The 24623-nt window shown below is 41.1% G+C and overlaps 1 protein-coding gene across 2 annotated transcripts in view; it reads right to left on the reverse strand.

Moving 5' to 3' along the window:
* Window positions 1-24028, reverse strand: part of asap2a (ArfGAP with SH3 domain, ankyrin repeat and PH domain 2a) — a 65836-nt gene extending 41808 nt beyond the window's left edge. For both annotated transcript variants that reach the window (XM_044165846.1, XM_044165844.1), the window contains exons 1-2: window positions 23432-24028; window positions 4123-4195 (exon numbers count right to left, since the gene is read on the reverse strand). In XM_044165846.1, the coding sequence (XP_044021781.1) occupies window positions 4123-4195; window positions 23432-23557 (199 nt within the window). In that variant the 5' untranslated portion in view covers window positions 23558-24028. The remainder of the gene's footprint in view (window positions 1-4122; window positions 4196-23431) is intronic.
* Window positions 24029-24623: the final 595 nt, after the last annotated feature.

Consider the following 24623-nt stretch of genomic DNA (forward strand, 5'->3'; position numbering starts at 1 on the left):
GCTCCATCAGGCCTGGTCGGCTAATGCTCTGACTCTTACTAACACAATGTGTGTCTGACCTCAGATCAATTCCATATCTCTCTACAGACTTTATGAAAACAACACTGGACTCCATGTCCATGTACCAATACGGCCACTAGCACTGAGAAAGGAGGGTAGTTAACTTTTACAAGCAGAAGAGGGCGTGTGAAAGACAAATAAATGAAAAAGAGGATAATATTTAAAAAGGAACAGTGTGACATATTGGGGAATACGCTTATTTGCTTTTTTTCTGAGCATTACAGTAGATGAGGCAATCGATACTACTATCATACATATTAAATACAAAGCTGGAACCAGGTAAGGATGGGTTCCATTTTGGATCTGGTTCCAAGTTGGTAAAAATACCCAAATTCATTTAGCCTGACTCCCAACAAATCCCTTATCGAATATTTCATTCACGATATCTGTTAGATCTCTTCCTCATTAGGAAGTCACTGCTCCATAACCCCCGTAAAACCCCAATATCTTGTTTTTACACTTCGTTTTTTGTACGGATTTTCCCACCAAGATATAACATGTTTAATTAGTGAGCTTTAGAGGTGCTGGTAGGAGGATTTTTTACCCTTGGACAGAGCCCAAAGCTATCTGTTTTCCCCTGCTTCCAGTCTTTGTGCTATGCTAAGCTAAGCTAAGCTAAGCAGCTCCTGGCTGCCACTTCATATTTACTGTACTAACACGAGAGTGGTATCAATCTTCTCATCCAACTCTCAGAAACAAAGCAAATAAGCATAGTTTCTAACATGTCGAAAATTCCTTTAAATGAGGAACTTGTATGAATAGAGGTGGCTCTGTCTTCCATTTTCATTACACTCGTTTTGAGTCTTTATTTCAGCGTCTCTTCGGGGTTTTTTTCCCTCAGACATCCATGCAATTTAATTACATTTTAGCTTGTGGGAGTCTCATTTTCTTGGTTACTGGGCAGCCAGGAGAGAAATGCGTATGTGTGTGTGCAGCAGCGACCCGGAGGACATGGCCGGATCAGACACCATCAAATTCAGCGTTTTCTGAGTGCTGCATTATTCAGGAACTCTATCCAGCCATCCTGCCCACCTATAGATACAACAGCTGGAAAACAGCGTTCACTTGTCTGCATCGAGTCGTTATCTGTTCAGCAGCTTTGGCAGACCTGTCTTAGCAGCTCTGCTCCATCAGCTCCAGGTTCTTCAGGGGTTTGAGATGCTGCTGCTGGTTTATTCATCAAAACCCAAAAGCTGACAACCTTACAGGTCCCTGCAGCAACATGGGGTTCTCTCGCTCATCTATATAGCTTTCCCCATCTTTTTCTTACTCTCTGGTACAAGCTTACATTGCTTGCTCAGTCTCTCCGGTTCTCCCTAGCACGGTAACTCTTGTAATCTTGTTTATTTTTCCGCACCATTCTAACCAAAGCTCCATCTTTCCCTCACCCTCTCCATCCTCACCACCTCATCATTACTATCCCTCATGTCATAGCCGAAAATATCCTTGCAGGATTTGGGCTCGACAGCCAGTCATAACTGAGTAACTCTGAGTGTAGTCTCAGAGTATTGAGGCAGTCAGTGTTGAGGTTCCCTGTTGTGCGTCTCATTATTCAGACCAGCATCCTATCTGAAGAACATTAATAAAACTGTGTGCTTTCACTCTTTTTCTCTTAGATGGCAGAGATTTGCTTTATATACTTCAACACTGCTTTCTTTGTCAGCATCTACAGTTTGAGTATGTTGTCATTTACTTTTTGCAATCCTATTTAGCATTATATTTTACCTGAATTAATTAATATTTAAGATCTGTGAAATTTTCATAGATGATATTTCTTTACAAGAATTCATGCCTATACATTACAAACTGTTTATTGCCGATTTAATCAAGGTGCACTGAATATACTGGAGCTATATTTGCTTATGGACCTTACCAGTATGTTTGCAAGTTTTAGTGCCTCACTACTTTACATTTTTACGTACTATTTTCAAATGCACAGTTTATATGCAGTTTAACTTCTAGATTGCTTTGAAAAGTCTAAACAAAATTAACTCATATTGATTATGGTACTTGAACCCAAATAAATGCAAACGTGATGTGTGATGGATTACATAACTCAAAGAGTATACTGCTTGATTTTCTAATCATATAGAAATGAATGGAAACCAAGGATTCCTAGAACAAAACATACTTCGACATTTATAAAACACAGCAGCTTGGTTTGCAAAATGATAAGTTGGGATGTTAAACCTGCATTATTTGATCTTTTTGGCCACTTAGGGGCAGCCCAACAACCTGTAAAAACAATGCGGATATATTATCAGCTTATAAAGTTGTGATGGTGAACTTGTAAGCAAACAGTTGCATATTTACACATCCAGCAGATATGGAGTCGTGTTTCTGGCCACCTCACAAATGTAACTCCAATATTTACTCTCTTTTTAGCTCTGTTTCACCCTGAAACGCTCTGTAGAGCTGAGGAGAACTGCAGAGTGAAGTAATAATTCTCTGTAGGTTCATCAGTAAGAGCGACCCCTTTCACATTACATAGTTATTTGATCTGTTGTCAATGTAAAAATATTGATTAGTTCAGCTTTAAGTATATGTAGTAAATGGGCTAAAACAGCAAACTATACACTATATTTGGAAGTCCAAGTACATGTCCCTTGTCTCATGTTCTAGAGATACGGGGTTGATACAGGCATAAGACTGGGCTTAATGGAGTCATCTTGGTGGTATTCAAAACAGATCAGTCTGGGCAGCTTTTCCTGAATGATTGAGGTCAAGGAGACCTCAGTTAATGCAAGCTTCCCTTTGAAGAACTGTAAATAACAGCATTCCCAGTAGCGTTTCCACAGATAAGACAGTGTTTCTTTTGTAAACACTGATTGAAATCTGAACAAGCTTCATGATTTAAGCTTCACGGCAAAAAGGTTGGTTTGCTTCCTTGGAATTTTTCCTACAACAGAATCTTGTTCATATGCAAATTTCAACTGTCTGAAACACCTGCAATTCTCAAACATATGTATCCTGCTGCACTAACCACACAGATTCAAATTAAGGTAATTTATCGACAACAAGGGCATTCATTTTGTCAGTTGAACAGCATGAGAACACAGATATACGCACAGTATCAGTCTTTCAGGTCATGGGATGAGTCTGGCAGCCACAAAAAGGCAATATATATATTAAGCAGCAACCTCTGGGGCTGAAAAATGAAGCCAACGCAAAGTGCCAAAAACTGGTATAGAAACGTTCTGGTCTCTATAGCTAATTTCCCTGTTCATGACAAATGTGGCTCTTCAGAAACCTATGGGTGACGTCACGGACACTACGTCCATGTTTTATACAGTATATTACGTATATATGTAAATGCAGTGAGGTGATTTGAGAACATGAGTGTGTCCATGCCTCAGCACCCACACAAACACAGTGTGTGCCCCTCCCCAGCTGTTCCTTTGGGGGTCTGGATCAGACAGCTGTCCCTCTGGTCTGAACAGAGCTCACACTGTTCTGAAAAAGACATGCTCAGCACATTGTTCAGAGGTCTCTCTCCCGCTCTCTCTCTTTCTCTGTCTCTCTCAGTGGGGTTCTGTCAGGCAGGCCAAACAAAAGACACTGGAAACACCCAACACTGGCACAGCCAGCCACAATGAGCATGGTAATAACACACACACACACACACACAGTGGCAAAAAAACTATCCTTCTTACCTAACCAGTGCATTAGGGATGCAATTAGTAATTATTTTCACTTTCAATATATTGTGCATTTTTGGATTAAACTAATAATCCTGTGTAAAAAATGTGAAGAGAAAAAACACAAACATTCATCAGATACCACAGCTCAATGTGATGTCTTGAAATTGCTTGCGTAGTCTGCCCAGCAGCTACAAAACCTCAAATTCTTCATTTTTTTAATATCAAAGAGAGAAATACATTATGTAAAATGATAAAATACATAATTAGAATACATATAATTGAATTGCCTGATCATTTCAACACCAAAAAGGGCTAGCTATTTGTTATAAAATTGAGCTCGGAAGCATCTTTGAAGGTTTCTGACTAAAGTGAGAGTGGTAAGATAAGGAAATGAAAACAAAGGACAGACAGTTTGACTCACCTAGACCGGATGTGTAGATGGCTTTCACAGACTTCTTCATCTTGTACAGAACACTGCGGTCCACATCCAGAGACTGGACAGACAGACACACAAAGAGGCAGACATTGAGAAGTCATCACTCAAGTTAGTGTAGATTTATTACTTTAATTAATTAGTTTAATGTATTTTGTGGTCATAGTGTAGATGGTGAGATATTGTTTAGCCTGCATTAGGTTTGTGTCATTTGTCTATTATTCTATCTGACACAAGATTCAGAGGGCACGACTCAATGTGTGAAAATGTACAACAGCGTGCACAAAATAACAGCTGACAACTGACTTTATAATGCATTCTGATAATCAGACTGAACTGCCATTTCATTTCTTTAATTCAGCCTGACATCGTGTTCATGTATGCCGATACCTTGTTGAGAGGCGTTTAGAGTTGTTATTTCTCTAAATCGACTTTAAAAATAACCTGTACAGCTGCGTCAATGTACTCCATGCTTGTCACCATTTTTCTGACGCCATTTCTCACGAATGTTGCTTGTAACCATGTTGATGAAGTCCCTATTTTTAATCCCACCTACAAAGCTCTGATTGGTCGATTGGTCGACTGCTTCTCTAACCGAGGGAAACAACCATTAATGAGCACAACACCAGACCTAACTGAGATGTGGGCTGTCGATTCAACTCAACCCATTGTCATTTCTGAGGTCTCTTTTTTGTTGCTGTACTGAGCTGAATTATATCGTTTGGTGTTCCTGCTTTTTTGTCCATGCCCTGTATGCATGCCTCCATGTGGTGGGTACAGTTTGTGTGTGTGTCTCTATAGTGTGTCTCTACTTTGGCTGCAAGTAATGAATTATTCATGGAAAAGCTAAGAATAGACCTGAGCTCCCTAGTCAGTTATTGTGTTAATGTTTTAGTGTGTGTGAATGTATATTTATCACTATAATAGCTTGTAGGACATGAGCAGTTAGCATCTCAGGTCCCTTACTTGAAGGACAATTTCCCTGAGATGTGTATACACGGGCACACACACAAACCTATGAATAACCATAGTCACACACACTTTCACATTAGGGCTGACAACAAATATTCTAATTTCGATTATATAATCGAATTGTAAAAAAAAAAAGTCAGCCATTCCATTGTGAAAATTTAAATTCGATTGTGGAAAAGCACTACCGCGGCTGTCTGCCTCGCAAGTTCTCGCGTTGCACTGAATGCACTGCATGACGGACAGGAGTCACACAACATCACTTTAATTGATTGATAATGAAATGTAGGTCAAGCTGAAACAAGCAAATAATTCAACAACAATCAAAATTAAAAAACAAAACAAAAAATAATAATTCAAAGACAACCGTGTGGTAATGATTGCAGAGAGTTCATAACCCAACTCAGCCACAGAGAGAGTGATTTGCACTCCGAGCAATCTTAAAAAAAAAAAAAAAACCTTTTGGAAATACCGTAAAACCAGTAGCCCACCTTAGAAGGATGACAGCCGAAGGTTACCGTAGTTATTTCAACTTGGATTAATTTTTATGAAAAACCGTTTCGATTATTTTGATCAGCAGACCCTTACAGACTAATGGAATGTAAATAATCGAGGAATGGACACGTATTCAGACTTTATAACAGCTTCAAAAAGTAGGGAGGAAACACTTTTTTTGTCTCTCATTTACCATGCCAATAAATCTGAATTAATTATATTTTGGTGCTCATCGTTTCCGTAACTAAATTGTGGAGGATCTAACTGATCTAACGATGTGTAGCATGTCCATATTAATAAAAGTTTAGACATGCACATTTGTTTGAACGATCTAAGCAGCATAGAACTAGCTCAAGTGGGCGACCCGGTGGGCTTTAAGAGGTTTTATACATCCAAATTACTTCTATAAAAACCATACCAGACATCTAATTGAGATTCGGTTTTTGGTCAGTAGATGGCAAAATTGTGGAATCTCGAGATAAAGTTGTATGTAAGCTACAGTTAGCCTACCATTCCAGCACTATCAATCCGAGGACACATCTCGAAAATGTGCACCCAACTGAGCATGGTCTGATGTCCGGAACTCCACCCAAACATTATTTGTTTATTTTGTAATGTTTAGGTGTGTAGATCTTTTAAAAGACATGTTTATGTTGAAACATATTTACCTACAAGTAGTTATGTCTCTCGTTGTATCGGTTTGCCATCTAATGGGCATGATGCGCATAAATAGGTTCGAACTATTCGAATATCTGTGTTTTTTTTAGAACGAATAATCGAACGGAATTTTTGGACAATTTTGACAGCATTATTTCACATATATTGAGCCCAGATTCACACACTAACCAGAACAAACACTGAAAGTCCAGCTGAGACAATGCAGCACTGTACCAGGGATGAGTGAGGGAGCCTCTCAGGATGAGGGGGATTTGGGGAAATTAGTTTTTAGGGGCTTTATTAAGTACGTCCGCCCAACCAGGCCAAAGCCGGCGCCACTTTTCCCTGCCCTGCTCCCCATCTGACTGACACATATCAGATCCCCTGGACCCTCTGAAAACAAAAAACACACAATGGCTCCCATTCAGCTACAATACACACATCAATACTATACACGCACACACTCCCACACTGTCCTCTTTGCAACACCACTAGATGTGATAACAAAATATATTAAATCCATAAATCGGTGCTGTATTAACATCCAAGCTATGAGCAGTTTGCTATTGCAAAATGGAAGAACCGCTCAGCACTTAGCTTTCCCCAGGGTCATATTTCACCACACACACACACACACACACACACACACACACACAAGAACAGAGAGAGAAAAAGACAGAAGTGACTTTGAAGGAAAAATGACATAAGTTAAGTGTCACTGGTAGGGAGAATAAAAGAAGAACACAGCGCTCAGAGAAAAGACAAGAACACTGACACTGTGCCATTTTCACTCTGGCTCATAGGGGCCACCTATGAAGTGTGGCAAAGGAGGCCCAGTCAGTCTGTTAGGGTATACTGTTACACTGGACGGACTCAGTGAAGTTGTATCATCAGTGGCTGTGATCTGAACCAATTTCCTTGGGGAAATCTGTTTAGCAAACAACTGTCCACTGCCATCCATGTTGCTCTAGGAGCTGCGTCAAAATAATTCAAAAACATTAAAACAACAGATGGACAGCTAGCACCAATCTCCTTAAAAATCTGATGTCTTTTAGCAGGGGAACAGTGCAAATTAAAAGAAGCCGACCAGAAGCTACTTGTTCCTCTCAGTAAAAGTAGACTTACAGTGCTGTGGTTTTAGTTCCTTAAATGACTCATCCGTTATATATGCCATTATCCCATTAGCTCTGTCTGGCTCAGACCCCACACAGCCATACGTGCCTGCATACTGTTAAACAGGTATTTTCAAAACAAACGCAAAGACAAAGAGTGAGAAAAATACAGCTGTTCTACAAAGCAACACAGAGTACTATCTCCGTCTACACCGCCAAATCATTCCAACCACACAAAGACTTTTAAAAAAGGTAACTGGAGACGACCACTGAGTGTTTTCTTAGCACAGCTGATTCCACGTTGAGCTCTGCTCTGTAAGTTAAATCTACTCCTTGAGAGTGAAAGCCTTGAGAGCACTGAAAGCATTTCTGCTGGTATCTGAGCTCCTGTGAGACAGTAGAAGCCTTGACAGTGGATCTGTGTTCAACATGGAGTGTATGATTTTGGGCCCCAAAAATATTGATGGAAACATCCATTTTGGACACACACACACACAAAAATGGTTTCAGCATTGCAGAGCTATTTTAAAATTACCCCGTAAAAAACATAGTTGAAACTGTCATTTATTTATTGATTATTTGATGATGTGAATATGTTTTGTGTGGAGGGTGTGAGGTCAAACAAGGGTGAGTTACTGAAGTCAAAAGCATGTAACAGTGTTTAACAGCTGAGTGGTGCACAGAATCGATAAGACACCAGACTGTCTTTGTGTGTTTAATTCATAATTTATAATTAGAGAACTGCAAAATTGTGTCAATATGTTTGACACAATACATGAACTGTAATGTTGATGGCTGTCTGTGCTTACATTTTGGTTAAATGTAAGCATCAAATACTTGTACTTAAGCATGGTACGTACAAAAAGTGACAAAAGAGGTGGCAAAGAAACGCAGCAGTCTGACCAACTCAGCTGGGCTCCCTGGCAGTAGCGTTAATGTTTTTGTGGAGGAAGACAAGCCAAATGGACAAGAGATTTATAGCAATCTGTTCACTTTGTGACTGAAGCTTTTGGTGCATATGCTGCATCACCACAGTCAGATGGCAGCTATGTGTTCTGCTCAAGTATCATGTAACTGCTTTAGTATAAGTTCTTCAGCTACTGCAACATAGAATATACTGCAACTGTACAACCCTTCTTCATTGGTTGGTGTACTCCCAGATAACGTTGCTTTCGATTTAACCTCATAATATCATTATCATAAGCAGCCTTGTGACCCAAAATGTATCGGCTCAATTTTCCTTTGAGTATAAAATGGTAAAGCTATCAACGCTTTGTTATAGTGACTAAAATGCTCTACTGGCACATTGGTAGAACATTGGTAGAACTAGTTGACCTCCACATAACTTCAGTTATCAGCCCGTGAATCAGTCTGACCAGCTGAAGCCTTACACGCACATCAACATGGACGTCACAGCTACCATCGACCCAAGGTCTCCCTTGCTTTCACACAAACACACACATCAGGCAGCATCACGCTCCAGCAGACCCTTTCAATCTATAGAGAGTGGTCTGACGGGGAAAGGGGCGAGACAAGTGGGGGACAGACAGACGGGGTAATAAACCAATCCCAGCTGAACACAATAAAAACACTGCTCTAAATCTTTACACACACACACACACACACACACACACAGGACTTTCACACGTTTCCACTCTGATGTGCTCTCCAGGGTTGAGCAAAGTGACTGTTCTCCCAGCACCAGGCCACCCTATGTGCAAGCCCTCTTGTTTGTCGCAAAGGCCGCTCTCAAATTAGACACTTTTAACCCCAAAAAAAATATTCACAGCGAGAGGGGAATTCCACTGACGTGTAGCGTTTCAACAGTGCAGGATCAGAGCCGAATCCTCACACAATAGACCCAGCCTCCGAGCCTGGCACGCTACATTCACAAGCACACTTCATGACATTACTGCAGAGTCAGCATTTTTCCTCTCCTCTCAGCTCACGGTAAGCTAACCAGTGTGGCACTGTTCTCCCTCCCTGCCGCTGACTGACCATTTCGGCCTGAGCAGGAGGAGGAACCCAAACTGAATTGAATTAATCCTCGTCTTAAAGGCACGGTATAATCATCGCCATCATCATCATTGTGATTACAATCGGCCACCATCTGCTGTGAGCCAATCTACAGATACTATCACAACACTGCTGGGTCATGGGGGTCGTTGCCACGGTGATCCATTCATTTATGGTCATGCATTTCCTGAATAGTAGAGTAACGTGTGTCAGGTTACTGATCTCTATGAGCACAGTACAGATAGATAATATCTAATGTGTGTGCATGGACAAAGAGAGGGAAGGAAGATACTGTAAACCTAATTAATGTCGAGGATGCTCAGATTACAGTATGAAATTACACCTCTGACATTGTAATAGTTTGGTCATTCTGAACAAGAAGGTACAACAAGGAGTCCAGAGTGAATTTTTTGTAAATCAAAAAACTTAATAAAAGAAAACAATTAAGTAAATCCTGAAGAGATTTCCCTCTTCCTGGCTTCATAACCACCTCCTCTTGGCCAACCACCTTTGGGAAAAACGCAAAACACCGTAAACAAACAAGAGCCACAAATTGGGTGACTAACTTCTGTATAAAATAGCATTTTTGAGTGCTGTGAGAAGGTAAAGCTCAGCTGGGTAAGCACAAAATTCGACTACGAGGACCCAATCCAGAGCAAATTAATCCGATGTGCTTGGTATTCAAAACCAAAACAAGGAGGGAAATTAGCAACAGAGGGTCACCAAGTCTTCTCATAGTGCAGCCATTGTCCACTTTCTGAGTTGTTTACATCAAACATTGAAAGTCCCTTTATACAGCTACAACCCAGCAAGAATGCAAACCTAATTCTGGATACCAAACAAATGTTAATTTGTTTTGGATGGGTTTACCAAAAAAAGTGCACTTTTCTGTTACCTGTTTAGTGCATCGTAGAAAAGGTTTCAGTCGGAGTCATCTGGACACTGTTTTCAGAATCAAGACGTTTCGGCTCCCATCCGGAAGTCATTCACAATTGAGAATGACTTCCGGATGGGAGCCGAAACGTCTTGATAGAACACTCCTGGACGAATGAGGGACTACACCGTCTTGTTTAGTGCAACGCTACCAAAATGCAGGCAAGACAGATAAGGTAACAGTGTGACTTAATCATTTTCATTATTAGTGAATCTGCTGAATACTTTGTTGAATAATCAAATCATGGTCTATGAAAAATCAGAAAATAATGAAAAATGCACATCACTAGTTCTCAGAGCCCTAGGTGAGGTCTTCAAAATGCTTGTTTTGTCTGAACAAGTGTCCTAAACTCAAAGATATTCTGTTTACTATCAAAATAGTTGCAGATGAATTTTTTTGGCGATCAACTAATCGATTAATTGAATCATTTCAGCTCTAGTGTGACTGAAAAAGACATGGGAAGTGTTTGTGTGTGAGAGTGTGAGAGAGGTAAGCATCTTTACAGCATGAATAAAATAACAATCTGGTCTTCCTCAATGACAAAAGGCTGTTTTAAGCACTCCAAGTACTAAGACTACTATGTAAGCTTCTGTGAACAAAAAGCTCACTTCACATGAAAGCAGGGGGACAGGGAGGAGGGCAATACGCCGCTGACTACAAGAAAATTTAGTCCAGCTAACAAGCCTGCTGTATGGTAGTACTCTCCATCTCTTACTCCGCTGTCTGAAGAAGAAAGACATTCCTGGATGATTGCATGCTGGAGTGACTGACAGACAAGACAGAGACCCAGCCCCATTGTTCCTGCCAACTAACTATCTGCTGATGACAGCATGTCTGCTTGGCAAGACGTTGTCCCGCTTTTCTCAGAGACCCCACCACCATACAGCACACACACACGTCCACTTTTAAAAACACAATCAGAGCAATTCTCCCCCCTCTGAAGTATTGCTATCATCACACACATACACACCTGGGTTCTGTCTGGTGTCCCTACCAGTCTGGGATGCAATTATACAATATATTTGGTGCATGTGTGGGTACAGTATCTGTGATGGCTGTGGTGGGTTGAAAACCATGTTACATGAAGATACCAGATGTTACACAATAAACCCAAACAAACTTCACTCCTCAAAAGAAAACTACTAAAACATCTAAGAGTGTATAAAAACGAGCTAGCTCTTGTATAACTCACACAGTAGGAACATAAATAAAAAGTCCTGGGTTTATTGTGAAAATCATGGGCAAGACTTGACATCACGTTAACCACTGTGGTGTGGTCAGTCCACACTGCTTGGAGAAGCAGCAAAAAGTAAAACTGAATCTCTCAGCGAGACAGTTCTAAATCATTTTCCTCTTTGATCGATTTTCAGATCAATAACTACCACTGGCGACGGCACATTCACAATATCCGTCCTTCACATATTAAGCATGACTCCATAATATCACAGAAGAGCTGTGATATTTTCTCAAAAAGCCAAATGACATCTGAGTAAAAGCGGTGAACAGGTCTGACCACCAGCAGTATATCATGATATGATGAGCAGTTGAGTATATAGGTTTAGTTCCTTTCTACAATGGTTTAGCTGTAAGGTTGCAAAGTACTTGTCAGATCGTCAAATAGTATCTGATACCCCAGCGGGACAACGGAATTGGAGGGGGGGGTTTATGTACAACAATTTTTGTAACTTTCCAAAAAACGATAATATGACAAGCATGCCCAGAGGTGACAAAGTAGGCAGGAATTTAATTCTTTCAAGCAGTCTTTTTCATTCCTCACAACTACTTCCATCATTTTCGCATGTACAACCTGAGTGGAACAGCATATATACCTTTGAGGAGAGACTGTTCTCGCCAGTATCATTTTTATGATTCATCACATCTTGCCCCCAGCAGGCTTTTTGCCCCACCATTCAGAACAGCTATAAAGGACTTCTGCCGATAGACGTGGTCAGGCGATACTTCATATGAACCAGCTCATTTCAAGCATACCCCAGCCTTAGAGGCACAGTCCTTAATTGGGACTGTCAAGATGGTTGCCTGGCTACCCCTGCCTCCTCCCTTTTGCAACACAGCAGCAGCACATAGCATCACTGCTGGGTGTTAATGGGGAGGACACAGCTGGTGCTGTGTGAAATGTTGATGTAATACACCACAATTCTGTTCTCCTATACGGCTGTCAATAGTTATGTTAGGTTCCCTGAAGGCAATCTATGAAGAATTTCCCATGTAGAAAAATAAATAAAACATCATATCATTAATAGGCAGTCTTGTCTGCCACATTACAGAGTGAGCCATGTCATCTTTTCTGCAGGTGTGGTGTTAAAGGGGTCGCCTGGTGCTGCATATGTACTGCTGGCCAGCTCTCGGTCAGATTGAGCTGCTGTCTACAGCTCCACATGTGGTACAGTCAGGGTAAACCCAGGAAGGGCACTCTCTTTCTACCTCAACATCCACAGAGGAAAAGCTGTGACTCATTCAAAACATATGTCAATATACAGTTCAACCCTGCAGACATCAAAGATAAGGCAGATCCCTGAGGAAGCTGTGCTCCAGTAAAGCTGTTCACCGTAGTACAAACTTTTTCTGTTTCAACAGTTACATTTTAGAGTTGTCTGCTTAAGAAAGCACCACTTTAAGACCAACTCTTAACTACAGTCTGAGTCCATTCAATGGACCCAGAGCAACAATTCCACTGTAAAAAAAAAATAAAATCTATCCGAAAACACCCTTTCAACGGTTTCATTCACAACTTTTCTCCATGTTGAGTGAGTAAAGTCAATATTTGGATAGAAGTTGGTTCCATCGAGCCGACCAGTAACAGGCCATGGTTGCAGAGTTTCTCTGTTCTCTCAGACAGCTGAGATGTGTGTACTCAGCCTGCCTTGGGGAAGCATGGAAAACCCCAGCATGCAAGTTCAGTGGGAGTGTGGGACAGAGAGAAGGGGAGGGGGAGGGTGCTTTTATTTCATCTGTCTGTCCGACTGTCTGACACAAGCTCATTAACACACACATGCACTTTGGAAACTTAAGCTGATGTACAGTGTACAACAAAGCTGAGAAAGCTGTACAAGTAGCTAATGAAAATTTACACTGTCAATATCTGCCAGAGATGTGTAATAATCCCAAGAGAGACCAAAAGCACTTTCAGATATTGAAACTTACTTTGTGGGAGCACTGAAGAGATTGACTGCCAACGACTAGTAGGACAGGACTTTTTTGCCTGACTGCAAGTTATTCAAACATCTCATCTACCTCAGAGCCTTCTGGTATTTTAGCACCGGGACACTTGGTGCTTTACAGCTCCTGAGTGAGCACTACAAAAGATCACTGTTGGACCAGAGCCTCGACCACCAGCTGCAGAAATCATACTTTGATGACAACATCAACTGCAGTGCTTAGTGTTAGAGAAAACAAACTTTCATGTTAACTGCTGAGGAGTTGTTCAGGGTGTTTTACATTTTACAAGGTGAGAGACCCGGGCAGAACTGTTGTTTCCGTTTGGTTTTCCCAGACAGCTGTGCTACCTCATAGTGATAATACTTCAGTGGCAATGGTTTTTTTTGTGTCTAGTGTCTAGACTTATCAGAGTCCCAACCTGTTACTAACAAGGTTTCAAATTTACCACATCATTTGTCATTGTTCACATTTGAAGATTGGCATTTTCACAATTCTTGCGTTACTTCAACCATCCTTACAAAGGGGGGTTAAGTGGAGTAAGCGCACGAACAGGTCGAACACATACGTCAGGGGCCCTGAAACGTAATGAACAAAAATCACAGTGGAGACCTGATGGCGCCACGTTTAAAACCTGTTAAAATGTTCTCCCGGACTTTGAGGGGAGTCTTTTATGAAGTTTATAAACTAGCAGGAGACTGATAAAAACCAAGTTGGAGGGAGGTGCTGGGAAATAAGGACCAAATGTGCTGTGCTTTGAGGGGGAAAAAACTCTTCTGACTTCACCTTTGAGTCACTCTTTGGCTATTTTCACATAGACGTATGTGTCAACCTCATGGTGTCAAAGCAGTAGTGCCAGAGGCAAAGTGCCCAACAGTTACTGCACAGTTCTACAGAGTGTGATGATGCCTGAGAGAGACAGAGGGAAAATGACCTGCTTTCTCCTGGAAAACACTGCAGTACACCACTACAGAGAGCATGACTGTGTGTGTGTGTGTGTGTGTGTGTGTGTGTGCGCTATTGTGGGCTTGAGAGCACACTTCAGAAATAAAATTAAAAAAGACTTTCATTTCAAACAAGTCCTTTTGAACTCTGCTGGGAACTTAAAACATGAAAAGAGTTTCGCTTGACATAAACCCAGCCCCTCAATGAAACCATGAGACAATCTGAAGGGTCTAAGACTTCAGGAGAACTTCACCAACAGTCTCTATAGATAAAACTTGCAGGAGTAAAATTTGAGCAGGTTTAATTTCAAATATCAAAGTGTATTCTTTCCTACAACTTTTGCAAACACTAAAGATGCTTTATATTGTGCAAAAGACAGAAGGGATCTGGGATCATCAGACCATTTGGAATATTAAATTATTAAATAAATCATTAGACCTACATGTAGCAAAACACAGACTAAATTAAAATAATAATGAGCAAAATGTCTTGACTCAAAAATGCCTTCTTGTAGCATCATGCAACTGATCTAGTTTGGTCCCAGCTGAATCAAAAGCAATCGCACTGAAGATCCCCTGAGAGCCTCCAGGGAGTTCATGTTAAAAAATTTTGCCAACAGAGAAGAAGTGTGGGTCTGTTCCCTGAGTGAAAGTGACAGCAGGACAACACAACTGTGAAGATTCACCCCTCCCACCCCACCCTGGCCCCAAGCAGCGGCGAGTGGCCAGGACTACAAATCAATGGTGGAGTTCATTAATGAAGAGGCAGGGCCTGTCAGAGAACAATAGCCATCAACAGGAGCTGTCTCAGACAATCTGGGCCAGGACACTCTGATGGATGAGATGAGCTTTAAGTTCCCATTTACCCCCAGTGCCGCTAGTGTCCAACCCCCTAACCTCTGTGTCGGCCATTCTCCCCTTTTACCTCAGTCCCCTTCACTATACTGGACTCCAACATTCATTTTTGCTCCAACAACCCTCCTCCAAACCAAACAGACCTACCAGGACTGACAATGGCCAATCACATCACTCTCAAATCCCACCATCCATACTCAATGAGGACAGACTGTGTACAAAAGTGAATAAAATCATATCACATTTTAACAGTCAAAGCCCATCAGGGGATAAGAAAGATCGATTGGGACAGGACCGTGACCTTCGCCCCTGCCAGATCCATGGGGAGGGCTGCTGCATCATAACAAGGGCCGGGACAGAGCCTGTCTCTGGATGATAACACAGCCCCTGCTCTATCTGACCCTTGAGGCTGGGGAGACTCCTTTTATTTCAAACAAAGATCCCATAGGAAACACAGAGGTCCCACATAGAGGATGATAAGGGGCTTTGCTATAACCAAGGTTAGGGTGATCCACCACTGAATCTGAAAGTTAGAATCCGAGACTAAGTGGCGTTCTGGTACATGTCATCCTCCTGAACTGTTAGGTAGAAAATATGAGTTCAGTGCGCAACGTGTTTCTGTTCAATTGGCCTTCTGAACCAAAAACTTGCAGTCTTATCAATCTAATATAATCTAATTATAATGGGCTAATGGGCGGCTGCTGCTCAGGACATAGAGCGGGTCGTCCACTGATCACAGGGTTGGTGTTTCCTACTGTCCACATGTCGAAGTGTCCTTGGGCAAGACACTGAACCCCAAATTGCTCCCGATGGTTACCCAGCACCCTGCGTGGTAGCTCACTGCCATCGGTGTACAAGTGTGTGCGTGACTGGGTGAATGAGTGGCAAAAACTTTGTAAAGTGCTTTGGATAAAAGCACTATATAAATGCTCAGCTCTATGGCTGATATATAAGCTATGGACACAAATGAGATGCCAGAGCTCCCAAATCACCTGTTTGGAATTTCCCAATTTCCCAAACTACAGTCCTGCCAAGAACACAGCATTCAATTATATGCTAACAGTGACTGGGCCCAACTATAAAGTTTTGGTGCACCCCTATCCAAAACGATGACACTAACTTGTGTATCATTCTTAAACACACATTAATCAGGAACAGCTAAATAAGGAAACTCAAAAAAAACAAGAGTTGTTGCTCAGGATTTGGAAGAATGAATGCAGTTGACTTTGCTTCAATGTACTTGGCCTACTCTGGTGCATTAACTACAGTAAGGCAAAGTCAAGGGATGGTGGGGACAGTGTAGTAGAGTGAGGGTGAAGGGAGGAGACAGAACTGCAGTGATCCTGCCAGAAATCCCATTTCAATTATAGGAAGCATTAAGCTTCTTAGGTGGTATTCTGAAGACTGGCCAGAGTGTCTGGGGTTTTGGACTGCTCATTTGGGCCAGACTGCACATTTAGGCCATGTGTGCGTGAGAGCTCGTAAATCCATCCGTGTGTCTCTAAAGCTATTAGATGTGGATTGTCCCTGCATTGATAATCCTACTGTCTGAAGCCTTGTTAAAACTTTCCTCTAGGCCACCTGTTGCAGAGGGACAGCTGTTGCCCACAGCCAGGCCACAGCCATTACCGCCAATCTTGTCTGGAATGGGGGGAGGAATCAGGGCAGAAAAAGGCCAGGCCTTCCCTTGGCTCAGGAACTACTCCAGCATCAACACAAGCTGGCAGACTGACACATGGATAAGAGTCACAAGAGCACACTGATGTTAACACATCAGCTATAAATTGTTGCACATTAAATGAGACATTTCAGCACAAAGTGGTAGTAGAGAGCAAGTGTTTTGTTCTGCAACAACCAGAAAGACAGCAGTGTAGCAACTAAGGCAGCTGGAAATGAAATGTGACATCATCTTGTGTCAACAGAAGATAAGGGTTCATGTCAAGGTAAAGCATGTACCCAAAACAACCAGTGGCCCAAGATTAAGTTTAGAGGTGTTATAAAGAGATGAGAGACTAAAAGACTTACAGCATGCCCTCATCAACAGCTTTTTTAACACTCATGAGTTCTTTGAGAATCTACACACATTTTTTCGCAAGCCCCGTTAGCATGCTATACACCAAGATCAGTCAGTCTGTGAGAACCAGACTGAAGGCCTGCACAGCCAGTGCCAACAGTTGCCTGTGGATGCTGTGAATACCATCGCCATTCCCAAAGGTACTCCCTAATAATCTCTCAACAAACTCAAGCAGCAAGGCAGTATGCCTTATGAGTGCATAGCTGGCATACTAGTGTGATGGACCTCTGTTGTACGAAATAATAGCCAGATGGAAGACTAATGACGCTAGCCTTCGGGACTGAGTCACCCCCAGCCCCCCTCAACACCAGTAATGGCCCATGAAAAGCTGACTTGGCTATAAATAACCGTTATTCATCTGCGAAAAATGAATAAACTGGGCAAAGGTATATGGGACAGAGGGAGAGGCTGGATGGGTGGGTTTCTGGCACTATATAAGGGACGATATAGACCATGCAGCAGCTCTGTTTTCTCTCTAGGGATAAAGGCCTACAATTAGTACAGTATTGTTGATGGTTATTTGGACTCATGAAAGGCACTGGATCCCAAAAACAGTTTCTACAGAAATCAAGTCACTTTAAGATGATATACAAATGCGCAATTAAAATGTTGGATAGGAGGCCAATAATAAGAACCCACCAATGCCATGATCTCAAGAAACTAAATGTTCTTATATCTCATTAAATTTGCCAATGTTAAAGTTATCCATGAATACAAACATAATCAGGCCCCCTATGTGCCCAGTGACAATGTCAATCAGAGTTTCTGGCTCAGTAACTTGGGATAGAATTATAGAGAACTGAAAGGTACCCTTTAGTTTCTCTAAAACACCCTTTTGAGAGACATCTTTAAAAGGGAAGGGAATTCAAAAGAGGATTGTGAACCCATTTGACTCATTATGGTACTTTGTATTGTTTTACTGTTTTGTATGTTTTTCTATTGAGCTATGTGTATTTGTACAAAGGCTCCTCTAGGGACGAGTGTTGCAAACTAGCTTAGGTTATGAATTCTGTGGTATGTGGCATTTGTTGATGCTATGTACTTGTCCCTGTGAAAATAAACATTGAGCATAAAGGGCTAGAGAGACAGGCATGCATAGGACATCAAGTGGAGGACTTTGCTTATGGGCCAGGAGGTTCCGAAACACCTTGAGGATATTTTTATTTATGCAACATTAACAGGGAATGTCCACGTCTGCATTACAAGCAACCACTCTACCTGTCAAGCAACTGTGAATTACAAATCAGCTATAATGTCATGAAACATATGTCTCTGTCTGAGCAACTGTATGCAGCTGACAGACTGATCAAAGGGCTACGTTGCTGACAACACAAAAGCTTGTCTTGAACGTGAAGTAGTGATGGTTGTTTTGCAGCCACAAGCTCTAATACTCAGCAATCTTCTGCAGTCTACTCTATGAGTCAGATCCATTCCAAACCCATTGTATTCAGTTCAACAATAACCGATCCACTCTGCCAGAGAATTAATGTACAATTTAAGCTTTAAACACCTGCGACAACTACTCAGTGAGCAGTAAGTGCAATACTGTGATATTACACAAATACCTGTCTTCATACCAGAGTTAAAAGTGGATGCAATTGAGATTTGTTCAAGGAGACAACTCTATTGATTGAAGCATTTTAGGAGTCTCTCTCTGGCTGGCAGGATTCAGTAACTGGGGCATAAAAACAGTCACAGATGCAAAAATAGACCTAAGACGACTACAATGTGTGCCAGTTTCTGGCCTCAGACAGACATCCTGCAGACATCCTCATGAGGTTTTCTTGGGTGAGACAAAAGCATAGGGGCATTTTCATCAAGATCAATATTTAACATAGAGGTCAGCTCAGCCCTTGGGACTGATGCCTATTTCAAATGGAACTTGTGAGGTCATGTTTTTTTAACACGGAAAGTTGAGAACACAATTGGCTTTGTGTTATTTAGGTTTACCTCATGAAAATACTGTTGTTAGGCAACTGACAAGAAAAATGAATGTCACCTTGTCACATTTTCTGCATTTCAATGTCACACTTATAGATGAGAAAAGAAAAAGACAAAATTCTACAAGATGCTGCATTTTTAAATACGCTAGCATTTTTCACAACTCAAAGTAAGAGCAATCAGAAAGTCTCCGTTTATAAAAGTTATGTATAGCATGACAACGGGTCACTCAAATGCACTACCTTCAAACCAGAAATTGATAATTTTGTCAAATACTTTGTGTTAAAGTATTAGTATCAGGAGTGGATCATAGCATTCCCGGTGTGCTAGAGTAGTAACTATCTGCCATTCAGATAATTTTGAATGAAACTTTGAAGGGAAAACCAGATCCTATTTCAGAAAAGTCTGGACTTTCCAGAGGAAAGCCAACACAAGTGTGGAGGAAGAAAAGCCATGTTTTACAGGAGCACAAAGGCGGGTCATGACACAAATCCCAACATCCTCTTACTAGAAAAACTGGTTTTTATTACCGTGGTTTTACCAACATACACACAAACATGCGCGCACACACACACACACACACACACACACAAGCTCTCTAAAAGGCCTCTTATGAGCCAGCAGACTACTAGCCTTACAAAAATGTTGTGTCAGATGCAATTAAGTTTAGAAAGAATTAGCCTAATTATGCAACATTTGTGCACCCATTTCCGTAAAACCTTGGAGTGCTTGATTCTCCTCTCCTGTTAATGTGTTTAAAGTCTTCCTATAAACAACCAGACCCAGAGGTCAGTTTTAAAGGTCTTTAAAGAAGATCAGGCTGTAAATGAATCAGCTATTTTATGCAAGCTCCATTTGGAAATACAGAGCACTGGATGCACTCTGTTTCATACATTTGGGGTAAGATGGTCTGATAAACAGGGAAGGAGAAGCATGTCTTTAAAAGGGAGGAAAATCTTTACTTGAAAAGTGCCTAAACAGTCAACAAAGATAGCACTGCCTAGCTCAAAACAGTTAATGTTGCTATTAATTATGGTCTAGATTAAAACTGCACAGTGGACTGAATTGAAAAACCATGCAGTATTTGAATTTATGTTTAGGTCTACTATAATGTTGATATACACCACACGTATTGCTTTTAGGATGACACATCTGCCAGTAATGGTGATTTTTAATATGGTGTGAGGATTATCTGGCCGTCCACAGATACACAATACACAGGTATGTAAACGGTTTATATCCCTGTTTTGTTCTTATTGGTAACAGGATCGTGGCGCAGAACTTCTGTGTAATTAGTACCAAACACAAAGTAGTACTTAAGCCATCTGGTACAGCAGATTTACACATTAATCACACCTCTCTACTAGCAAATTAATCTCCCATGTCAACAAGTTACACCCACACTATAAGTAAACTTGTGTCAAAATAGAAGAGATGTATTGGTGATTTAGAGCGTGACCAAATGTAAGGCTTTGCTTAAAGTGGAACTCCTGCATATGTGAAAAAAGTATGAAGCTTTTTGTGGCTCCAGAGCATTGTGGGTAATGTAGGTGCCAGGTTTTAAACAAGGAAGAAGAATGCATTGAATAAAAAAAAGATTATCTCTCTGGTTCTGCTGCATAAATTTTGATCGTTTTTGTTTTAAACTGTCCATCATGAGTCCGACAAAGCTATAGGAGTGCAATGCTAAATCGGTGGAGTTCTCTTTTAAAGAACACAACAATGCACAATCATACTCTACTGTTGCTTGCTGATTGCACTTCCAAAATAGGCTGTAAGATGCATATTTTAAAAGCAAATATATGCACATAATATTAAAATGTTGATAAAAAACATCTTTTCCAGAATATTATGTACTAAAATCAACAGGCCAACAGGAGATTGTGTGCAAAAATCGTGAAGTCAGCAACAAAATGTACAGCCCATTATCAAAACCCATAGGTGCCAATTCGCAAAACAAGGCATCTTCTGAAATGACATACCAGCCCACTGTAGCATTACAGAACACAGTGCTGCTCCAACCAGCCTGTCCTAAACTGTCAGTTCAAGGGTAAAAAGCTACAAAGTGAGCCCTTATATAGCAAACTGTTATTTTAGAGAAGCTCGGAATCAGCACAATGTTTGAAACTCAGCACAATGCTGAAAACAGCTAAATCTGACATTTTTATATATTTTCATTTATTTTTAATAAATATACAGTATGCGGATGTATTATTATACTCAAGGGTGAAAGAATCGTCCTCTTGATGGTTTGTCACATCTTTCAAGAAACGCTAACAGGAATATAAAAAAGAGCCGATATTTAAACTTAATAAAAAAAACAAACAGCGACTTGTGGATGCCTATGTATGTAAATATGTAAATGTATTTTTGTTTGTGTGCGTGTGTTTGAAATTCCAGGCAGGCTGGCAAACAATAAGTGGAAGTGTTTCCCATCCACTGCAGTGTTTAATTGGTCAAACAGACCAAAGTGAGTGAGGTCTTGTTGACCCAACAATAAAGCCTTGTGTTCCCCGAGCCTGAGCGTGAGGAGGTCAATGTGAAACAACAACACGCTACTCCACGTCTCAGCAACAACAGTTCAGCAGCTTCAACAGCAGCTCATCTCTAAAACAAAGCTGCTGAATTTGATTCTCAACCCAACCTCACAAGCCAGCAATTACTGCTGAGCTACTATTTTAAGAGTAAAATCCATACACTTATTTGCTTACTTCTACAGAAAAGCACATTCCACTCTAAGCAGTGCTGAAATCACTCCCAATAGCAGATTAATTGCTATTTTAATACCTGCAGCAGCAGTGGTTTGAATTAAACAGATGTCTGACACCTAAATGAAGCACCTGTCAGCCCGAGCAGGTGTATGTCTGGCTGCCTGGTTCAGTCTTCAACAAACACAGGTTAAAAATCAAGCCACAACCCTCACCAAGGTGTGGAGGATCAGGCGCTTAACTTGACACCAAGCCCAAATGTGGATTAGCTAAGTAAAACTGACAACCACTAATCACGTCTCTGCACATATAATAAAAAAGGTGTAAAACTGTCTGTCATGATTCCATTTGGACGACAACTAAAACTTTTCCACTGTGAAATCAGGAAGAAATTATCCATTTCCTTACCACGACACCTAACAACTGCAAGCGTACCCTAACTTACAGAGCAGAGACACACTAACTCACCGAGCTGCTCATGTGGGAAATTCTATTTTTACATTCAGACAGGGGCGAGGCTCTGCCATACAGCACACAAAGTAGGGAAACTATAACAAGGGAGGGAGGGAGGCGGTGGAGGGCTGTCAGGGAACAAAGCGGAAGTGTCCTTCTTCCTCCTGATGACCTGCAAGTTAAAGGAAGAACACAAAGTGTTCTCTGTACACATACAGTGTGATGCAGCTGTAAACTAGGGAAACAGTGAGATATTTCTCCCTCTGTCACTGTGGGAATTCAGCCAAAATACTTATAATAATGACCACTACTGAAAAGTGGTGTATATGTAGATGACCTTTTTTCTCTCACTTTTAGCTGTATATGTTTGCACTCTAATTGCCTTACATTGCTCTGTACAAAAAACATCTATTGCATGTCTGTCTGTCCTGGAGGAGGAATCCCTCCTGTGTTGCTCTTCATGAGGTTTCCTCCTTTCCCCCCACCCATAATATTTATTTTTTGGGAGTTATTCCTTATCCAAATTGAGGGTCTAAGTATAGAGGATGTCCTATGTTGTACAGATTGTAAAGCCCTTTGAGGCAAATTAGTGAGATATGATTTTGAGCAATATAAATATAACTGACTTGACTTTACCTGCTATTGCTGGCTAATCGCTGAGAGGACAGAACAAATTCACTAATAAAAACCTTGATGAACAATGGCTGAGCTGGTTAGAATAGGAAATATGGAGCATGGAGCATGTAGTGGAGGTCACTTTCTTTACTAATTGATCAGAGGTGACCTACTAAATTAATCTGAGCTGATATAAATATTTAAAAATGAATAAATTATGCTCAAACGTTATGCAAATATCATGGAAGGATAACGTAGGAGAAAATATAATTCTCAGATTAATGTTGCTTTTTTTTTGACGGATTAGTGTTTCTGTGGACTACAATCCCAGACCCACCAAAATCACTCACCTCCTCCAGTGCAGCCACTGTATTCCTGCAGTGGGACATCCTGGTGGTGAAGTTAGAGGCAGTCGGCGATTTATAGTCTTCATTCGTCTCTGCCACAAACTCTGAAACTGTGATTTGGTCCGGCATAATTAATCCTTTTGCTGATAAGAGGAAGAAGCAATTTTTTTAACCCCCCTTCTCGTCTGTACAGTTTTAGGACAGAAAAGTTCACAGCAGCAGCAGTAGTAGTAGTGTCTCTGAAGGTCCCCGAGGGTAGTAAACCATCTCTGTGTATGTTTATGTCATTCCCTTGTTTGCTCCCAACACAATCCAGTGCAGCGGTGTGAGGAGTTGCAGCGTTGCCGCTCACACCGCGTTGTGCTACAAGGTGATGGGTAGGTTATATCCTTCCTGCCTTCCTTTCAGCCCAATACTCTCTTCCCATTCAGTTTCACAGGTCGTCCTCTGGTCACAGAAGAAAGTGAAGCTCCCTCGATAGAGTCTGTTATCCTCTCTCGGTGTTCCCAAACCTCCGACACAGCGAGGTGGACAACTTCTTCCTCCTAACCCTGGGAAACAACAACCAGTCGTTTCAACGGGAGCGCAAGAAATTGACAAAGGTAGAGGAGGGGATTCAATGGACGCGCAACAGCCAATGGGGAACACCAACTGGTAATTGGCAGCCAATAAGGATTCATGGAAGGCGTGAACTCGTGCTGCCTTCAAATGCTCCTCGTAAACTATTCGGTCCTTATCAACTGACTTACCAATTAAAGGTTTAATTAAAGGTCTCACCAGTCAAGTGAGGGTATACAAACGAATTTTAAAACCTCAAAAAAATGGGCTTAAAGCTAGTATGTGTAATGTCATGTAAATTTAGAAAACATAACTGAAACGAGCTGATTCTTTGATGTATCTCAATAACACTTACAAACACTGCTACTGATGTGAGACAGTACATCATTAGCTTAAATGCTAGTTGGCAGCATTTTTCAGCTAGCATTAAAAAAGTGTGGCAGTTAGCACTTTGATATGTATATAAGATCAAAACAACATAAGAAAGAGCAGATGCCCTGGTAAAAAATAAACTGCAAAATTATTCAACACATTGATGATTCAAAGAGTTTCCCCTCTGGGATCAATAAAGTATTTCTGATTCTGATTCTGATTCTTGAAAATTAAGAGAACACATGCCAGACGAAATTAAAACCTT

Source organism: Siniperca chuatsi, linkage group LG15 (assembly GCF_020085105.1).
Source record: "Siniperca chuatsi isolate FFG_IHB_CAS linkage group LG15, ASM2008510v1, whole genome shotgun sequence".
Classification (NCBI taxonomy): domain Eukaryota; kingdom Metazoa; phylum Chordata; class Actinopteri; order Centrarchiformes; family Sinipercidae; genus Siniperca; species Siniperca chuatsi.